At 43.4% G+C, this 8,342-nt stretch overlaps 1 protein-coding gene across 1 annotated transcript in view; it reads left to right on the plus strand.

Moving 5' to 3' along the window:
- The window catches only part of LOC102299138, a 178,958-nt gene that overhangs the window by 167,179 nt on the left and 3,437 nt on the right, over positions 1 to 8,342 (plus strand). Inside the window, exons 36-43 of the mRNA XM_042220112.1 lie at positions 2,745 to 2,868; positions 3,421 to 3,465; positions 3,765 to 3,836; positions 4,028 to 4,175; positions 4,283 to 4,339; positions 4,849 to 4,932; positions 5,229 to 5,388; positions 5,477 to 8,316. Coding sequence (XP_042076046.1) covers positions 2,745 to 2,868; positions 3,421 to 3,465; positions 3,765 to 3,836; positions 4,028 to 4,175; positions 4,283 to 4,339; positions 4,849 to 4,932; positions 5,229 to 5,388; positions 5,477 to 5,759 — 973 coding nt within the window. The 3' untranslated portion in view covers positions 5,760 to 8,316. The remainder of the gene's footprint in view (positions 1 to 2,744; positions 2,869 to 3,420; positions 3,466 to 3,764; positions 3,837 to 4,027; positions 4,176 to 4,282; positions 4,340 to 4,848; positions 4,933 to 5,228; positions 5,389 to 5,476; positions 8,317 to 8,342) is intronic.

Raw genomic sequence — 8,342 nt, forward strand, 5'->3', positions numbered from 1 at the left:
AAGTGATGAGACAGAGCAAAGGCTCCAGCTGAAGGTTCAAGATAGTGACTGAAGTCACCGGAGACACTTGTGTTGGTGGAGCAGTGTAAACAGATGGCTGATGGAGTCAGGACGACCCAGATGAGGTGGAGATGGAAAGGATGAGCGCTGCACAATAAGCAGCCTTAAACACAGAGACATCTCACAATGAATTTAAAGATCAGGGAGTCACTGGCTTGAAGGGCAGATAGATTACTGGGTAAGACTGGTGACATTCAAATTTTGAATGAGGGGAATTTGAATCGGTTAAAGCTCCAGCAACACTTGTAGTATATAAAACAACTTGACCATCAACCAGCGTGTGTTTGTGTCAGCTTGTGGCCTTCATCGAAGTCGTCGTGTGACAAATTACAGACAGCATTTTAAAGTACAAACGTATGGAGTAACAGGAGGGGCCTGTTGGTAACAAAGGGGCGTGTCCTACAGTGTCTTTAAGCTGAACAGCGTCTGTACCTTACAGTATAAAGAGCCTTAAGGCGACAACTGTTGTGTTTTGGCACTTTTAATCCACTTTTAATCCACTACAAGAGCTTATTAAAAAGAAGTTGATGTAAAACATGTACACAGTAGAAAAGATAGACCTAGCTGCATTCTTTTAGTGGCCACCAGGGGGCAATACCTGTGGATTTAAGTCTGGGAGAACAGCTGGCTGTGAGGTCTTGTAAACACCTTCCTGATGACTTAGGTATTTAGTATTAGTATTTATTTATTTATTGTCATTGTCAAGAACAATGAAATTGCGTTTGGGGCTTCCATACAACCCAAAAAAGAAGAAAATAATAAATACCCCTTAAAACCCAAGTGTACATATTTAACCCAGTGTGACTCCAATGCAATAGACAATCCTTAGCAATAACATGAGAACCTGACAAGTAATGTTGGTAGAAATTCAGACAAAGACCTGAGAAACATGACAAAGTACAACAGTGCAACCCATTCAATATTATTGTACTGTGAGATATGATATCAGATATGATAGTTATCTATTTAAGAAAGAGGGGGGGGGCAGGAGGGGGAAGAGAATAAAGATATGATGCACCAATGCAGACCAGTTCATTGCTATTAAGAAGTTGGATATGGTTATTGTCCGTGAGAGGGGGGCAGAGAGTTCAGGAGCCTCACAGCCTGTGGATACAGGCTGTTGGCCAGTCTGGATGTTCTGGCCTGTATAGACCTGTACCTTCTCCCTGAGGGCAGCAGATGGAAAAGGTGGCGCGCAGGGTGATGTTGGTCCCGCAGGATACTGTGCACCCTCCTCAGACAGCGAGTGGGGAAGATATTACTGATCTCTGGCAGACTTGTTCCAATAATTCTGCCAGCTTCTTTCACCACCCGCTGGAGTGCTTGCTGATCGGCCTTGGTGCAGCTGGGGAACCACACTAGAAATCCATACGTCAGAACGCTGCTGATGGCACAGTTGTAGAAGTTCAACATCAGAGATCTGGGAATGTGTGCGCTCCGCAGTCTCCTCAGGTAGTAGAGGCGCTGTTGGGCCTTCCGTGCAACTGAGGTGATATGGTTGCCCCAGGACAGGTCCTCGGTCACAGTTACCCCCAAGAATTTAAAACTGCTCACCCTCTCCACCGCCTCACTGCCAATGAAGAGAGGCAGATGGTTGTTATGACCCTTCTTCCGGAAATCTACAATGATCTCCTTGGTCTTTTTGGTGTTTAAGACCAAGTTATTGTCGTGGCACCATGACTCTAGTTGTTGCACCTCTGTCCTATAGTTTGTCTCATCGTTGTTGGATATAAGTCCGAGCACTGTAGTGTCATCGGCAAACTTAACAATGAGATTGGACGCGCAGGAGGAAATACAGTCATGGGTGTAGAGAGTGTATAGCAGAATAAAACATTATAGTTTAAGAAAGGAGGATTATCCACCGTTTGCTCGTTGGCTTATGACTGAAAACAGATGAGTCGTTAAAAAATGACCATGCACCCCAAATCCCAAAACTCACTACAATATGCTCCAGTCCCTCAGAGACCCTCAACAGGACAAAGTGGTAGAAAATCGATGGAAACAGAAAAGTTTAAATGCTTCTGTGTTCATCCTGAGAGAATTATCATCACTACCTCTGATCAAATGAGCTGAATTCTTTACTCTGTTTCATCTGCTCGCCTGAACTACTACAGGACTCAGAGCCTTTAGTTGCTCCAGGCCTTGGAGGGCACTTCCACCAGATCTCCAGACCATCAACTTTCTATTTTTAAATTGCGCCTCAAAGTCCATCTCTTTAGAACTACACAACTCTCAATATAACATGGTTATTAATAATGATATACCTTATTATTATTATTATTATTATTATTAAATAAAACAGGGAGAGATTTAACAGAAACCCAGCATCATGACATCTTAATATGTTTCATCTTTTTGCGTCACCTGATCAGGCCGTATCTTTGCTTCCATAGCAATCAAATTATTTCGATGAATGAGGCCTCAGCTATGAGACAGAGCGTGCTGTACAATCACAACAAAAAGATTTTTTTTTAGCAACATTGATATTTGCTTCTTTTCTGTTTCACTGGAATATCTGGATTTTTTATTTTCATTTTGAAAAAGCCAGATGTGTCCTTTGTCATCATGTTCGTGTTAGTTTTTCTTCGTTAGGGTTTATTTGTGTTTGTGTCAGTCTTTTGTGCAGCACACAGGCACAGAGTGACACGGTCCCTCACATTTTTCCGTGTTTGCTTGTAATCCAGTCTCAGTATTTTTGCTGACATCTGTGAGAAGACGGTGCTGAAGAGGATCTTAAAGGATCTGTGGAAGATCGTCCTGAGCAGCCTGGAGAAGACCATCGTGCTGCCTCAGAGCAATGACAGCTTGGTGAGCACATTAACCAGCACAACTGAGTGGCCATCAAAAGTCCAGCGTTTACATACTTACTCTGGGGACAGTAAAGGAGATGGAAAACACACACACACAAGGACACATTTATGAAAGGACAACCATCTAGGACAGTTTGTCCCAATTTGTATTGATTTCTCTTTTAAAACTTTTTTGGTAATATGTCTGAGACAGAGTTGTTTCTTGCTGGGGGTCAAATCTAACCAAATTTAGAGACAGTTGTATTTATTATGTTTTTCTGTCTTCTCAGCATCATACTAATTTTCCTGAATGTACTAAATTAGTTTACAAAAATAATTTTTTACAGAAAAAAACAAAGTAAATAGAGTTTACAGCGAGCTTATACATGACCATCTTTAAGTGTGATGCAGTGTGCTGCAGATGCAGCCCTGTGTTGCCATCTAGTGTCCGACATCAGCATTTTTACAAAACGACTGCTGCTGTTAGATTTCTTTAATGTTGCAGTAATAATGAAAAAATGAAGGTTATTAAGATTTCATATATTCCGCCTCTCTGTCTTTCTCTCTGCAGGGAGCTCAGCTCCTCACAGCAGCTAAAGGACTTTCTAACCTCAAGGTAACACACGTAGACTGTCGATAAAGGGCGTAGCTGCCTTTATGTTTCATTGTAAATTCTTATTACAGTTCAATAATAACCCTGCACGTTTGAATCGTAGGTAAAGTCAGTAAACTTGCACAAGTCGCAGTACATTCAAATCCATTTTACCACCTTCACAGCTCATAACTGCAAACTTCCAGACTTTCTTTAATAGTTAGCTGTAGTTATTATCCAGCATCAGGACTTACTGATGTGTGCTGTGTGCTCATGATCTGGTTTTGTGTATCTGTGATGTATAACTTCTCTGACTTCTGTAGGGAGGAGGTGAAGCCAAAACCCTGACGCCCAAGCAGTGCATAATTATTGATGCAAGCCTCGAGTCAATCAAGGTAGGTGAACACCTACATCTCTTTTACAGCTTCATTTTTCCATCTCGCTGCTGTATTTGAAGTGCCTGGATGAGTTTAGAGTTTAGGGTTAAGAATTGTATTACTCTTCAATACTCTTCAGTATTTTATTGAGATGTTCCTCTAAAGTGAGCATTTCCTCACTTCCACCTTGCCACTTCCTTTCCTTTCAGCAATATTTCCACGCGGGAGGAAATGGGCTGAAGAAGGCGTTCGTCGAGAAAAGTCCTGAACTGGCATCGCTGCGTTACGCCCTCTCCCTCTACTCCCAGAGCACCGATGCTCTCATCAAGACCTTTGTCACCACACAGCACTCCCAAGGTGATCGCACACACACAAAGTTCACTCGCTGCACGCACAGTGTGGATGGTTTTTGTCTTCTCTGTGGTTAAAACCTTAAACTTTTCTCCTCCTCCCTGTCCTCTCAGTGCATGATGGGATGGGCATCAGAATCACCGCCAATGAGAAGATCAGACCTGATAGGGGTAAGTCTTTGATACAAGAAGAACTCGCTAAACTCCGAGTAAAATAGACCCCAGGAGGTGGAGTGCTCCTCAGCATGAATCAACACAGAAACAGAACCAACACCTTCACACTCGTGTAGAGCTGGAGCCCCTCGCAGCTCACAGTTAATATTAAGGAGGAAAATAATGAGAACAGTTTGGAGAATTTTGGAAATGTTGCTATCACAGCGATGAGCTTTAATGAAAGGTCCTTTTGCACCCTTGAAACAAAGCGCGTGCCTCCTCTCCTCCTCCCTGTATTTGACTGGACTTTGGTGATTCGCTGTTGTTGGTGGTGTAACATTTCTGCCACCCAACTCTCCATTATCAGCTTGTGTGGAGATTAAATTAACAAGCTTGCCCAAAGCAGAAATAAAGAAATGAAAATGGGTCACTGAAGCCGCCATAAGAAGTGAATTACACAGTGAGTGAAGTTTAAAGATGTGTTTAATCGCGTTAGTGTGTGATACCGCTCCGGCTGTGTCGTGCAGGTTCGGGGGTAGATAAGCCGATCGGAGAGGCCTTGCTGCAGATCGACATGCTGCTCGGCAAAGAGCGCAAGGTCAACGTCAAAGGTGAGACGCACGCATACAGATGTGTTTAAATCACAACAACAGACCTCGTCTCCACACGGAGCAGATCTGTTCAAACATTTGAATTTAAACTTATAGCGAGGAACAAATCTTGACCAAATCAAGTAAACTTGGGGTGAACTCGAAATGCTTTCTTATATCTTCAGTAGTTTCTTGTCATTTTTTCACTCTTGTGTTTGTAGATCTACATGCGTGCATGCAGTAGCATCACCCCCACTGCTTTGTGTTTGTCTCTCTTGTCCTTTATCTGCTCACCCTCTCTCTCATCTCCCCTCCAGTCATCGCGGTGAACGACATGAAGTGGCAGACGTCTGGGATGTTTCGGCCTTTCGTCGACGTCTCCATGGTCGGTCCATTCCTGGCTGACAAGAAGCGCAAGTTCACCACAAAATCCAAGAACAACAGCTGGACGGCTAAATTCAACGAGGCTTTCCAGTTGTGAGTTGGAAATCTGAAGCGCCAGCAAAGTAAGATTGTTGAGTGGGTTGAGATACCGCAGATGGTTAATTGTTTCCTCTGCTCGCAGCGTCCTGGGTAAAGAATCCCCGGACTGCTACGAGCTGCAGGTGACGGTGAAGGATTACTGCTTTGGACGGGCGGACCGGGTGGTCGGCGTGGCCGTCGTTCAGCTGCGCGACGTGGCCGACCGCAAGAGCTGCGTGTGCTGGTGTCCTCTTGGGCCACGCGTTCACACCGACGAGACGGGCATGACGGTGATGCGTATCCTGTCCCAGCGTCCTGCTGATGAGGTGGCCAAAGAGTTTGTCAAGCTGAAATCGGAAACTCGCCCCGCGGAGGAAGGCAGATGAGCCGAAACGGGCTTTACTGAAAGCGAGGTTTAGAAGCGCGGCTTTGTCTGTGAGCAGCGTTTCACCTTCATCCTTAACTAACGGAGACCCTTCTGACTGATGACGTACAACGAGTTTATCATAGTTGGAATAAGAAAAATGGATTTGTTAAAAAGGGCAAATTTTCAGGAAGAGATCGTCTCTCAAAATGTAAAAAAAAGACTTTTCCAGTTTGCGATACCAGTCCTGTCAATGGATTTTATATCAGACGATGACTTTAGAGAGAATCACCGATCCAACCAACCCTACGAGAAAGCTCTCAGCAACGACAGAGACAAAACAAAACTCTAAACAGGAAGAAACTTGTGAAAACGTTCTCAGGAACGGCAGCTGTGATCGTTTCAGGTGAAGGGAAGCTCAGCATAGCATCTATCCAGTTAACTTTGTTTTTTTTGTGGTGTCATTTCATAATTTAATATTTTAGTGAGTTAATCTGGATAAAATCATTCTGACTTTCAAAAACCACCGAGATACTTGACCGTGCGACACATTTTAAAACTAGACCTGATCAGTAACCTCTGAAGTTTAGCAGCAGGGCGACAGCTCAAACACTCCCCTTTCACTCATGCGTCTATAAACGACCTCCCTCTGGTTTTTCATGACTCCAGGGGCCCCTGCCGGCCCTCAGTGAGGCCGACGCCACTGTAGGCCTAAGTCTTTGCTCACCCTCCATAAACTTTGTCTAAATGTGTTTCAGGGTGTAGTCCTTGCTGGTGAATTGACTGTCTGTTGACTGTGAGTATTACACGAGCCCATATTCTTCTATAATGTTTGAGCCTTTGAGGCCTTTAAACTCTTTACAGACACCGTGTGTGACTCTGGAACAACCTCTGGATCCAAAACCTAATGTCATGAAAACATACTACAGTGAACAAATGCTTTATTTGATTTGTTGCTGAAAGCGGAAACTTTTAAGACTGATACACAATTTAGTCGTAGACAGAGTTGTAACTGTAACGCACATATGTTTATTAACACAACTTAAGAAAGGACTAGTCATCACACAGTAGTCAGGCTATGCATTATCCACAGAGTGAGCGTCACACATTTGCAGCCAAATTTAACAGTGTGAAATATTGTGATACAGCGTCAGATCCTGATGATTTGCAGGTAATTAAACAGGAAATGCCTCAGACGTGTTTTTCCCTTTGATGTTAGCTTCAGACTGATCTATAGAACCTGCAGGGGCACTAATACGGGCTGTGGTTTGATTTTGTAGCAAGTTTTTATGGATTGCGTTGCCTTAAAATAAGCAGATGAGTTAGCTAACGAAGCTAGCCTGCTTTAAGAGACTTGAAATATGACAACACTGACTTGTAAATTAAAAGAAAAGTAAAGATGTTATTCAGAAGCAAAAACTCTGACTGACTGCTGGGCCGTTGGGTGTTTGAGGTTTTGATTTAATGCTAATTTGTGATGGTGACAAAATGCTGTGAATGGAAACAACAGCTGAAAAACCCTTTTAAGTGTTACGTAGCGTGAACACGAATATAGGACCAAACATGATCATTCCATTTTGTTTACTTTAACAGTTTTTACAAACTAGGACAGATGCAATCAGCCGCCGCAGCCTCGCCGCGCGTGCACCGTCACATATTTGACCCTTCTCGTGTTTCCAAACACGAGGTGGCATTTTGCATTAACGTAAAACTTTGAAGGAAATACAGGCAGAGCAAACAGGCCGGATTGAACGGACTGACTGTAAGCGGCGGTTTTTCCACCCTCTTGTCTGTTTATGTGCCAAGGACCTCCGTGTTCAGCGAGCCTCATTCAGCTTTCTCTCATGTTTCGGGTTGTATTTGACAGATGTGGCCTTTGCAGACATCCCACTTTTTACTTTTCCAAACTGGCTGCACGAAAGCAACTATAGAAGTGAGCCACATCTGTAGTTACACCCGAACTCTTGCACTCTGTTTCACTGTAAGTTTGTAAGAAATGAAACCAATGCCTACATCCAGAGCATGTATTTATTGTAAACAGTCAACTAGAATTGTGATTTCCTTTCCCCCATGTATGTACTGTGAAATATGAAGACTGTATGTAAAGTACTTATCATTATTCTAATGTGACATATGTTGAATATACTTGTAACATTATTTTGTACATAAAATATTTATGAATCAGCCTCGTGTCTTTGGTCACAGAGCTCGCTGTTCCCGCTCAGCACGGCAGCTCCGGTCAGTGATTCCTGCCTTACCTGAGCGCCACACTCGGTTGCACACCTGCTCCAGGTTTAATCTTTCTGTCTTTGCAAACACACACCTTCTGTCTTCATCACGGTAACTGGTTTAGCTATAAAAATTAACAGGAAAAAAACAGTTTAAACTAAAGAGCACGAACCACAAGGCCCCGGGTACTGTGGGTGTTCTGGGGAAGCGGTGCTTGGGATGTTTTGCGTGGATTGTGCAGGCTCTATTATTCTGGGTACTCAGAGACTGTTAAGTGCACTGGTGATTTTAAATGGTTGTGTGCTGGATAAGTACTTAAAGGTGTATTGCATAAAGTGCTGTATGAATGGGTGGGTAAATGTAGTCTAAATGACTC

This window comes from Haplochromis burtoni, unplaced genomic scaffold (genome assembly GCF_018398535.1).
Source record: "Haplochromis burtoni strain Fernald_Lab_line unplaced genomic scaffold, NCSU_Asbu1 Contig_43, whole genome shotgun sequence".
In the NCBI taxonomy this organism is placed as follows: Eukaryota; Metazoa; Chordata; class Actinopteri; order Cichliformes; family Cichlidae; genus Haplochromis; species Haplochromis burtoni.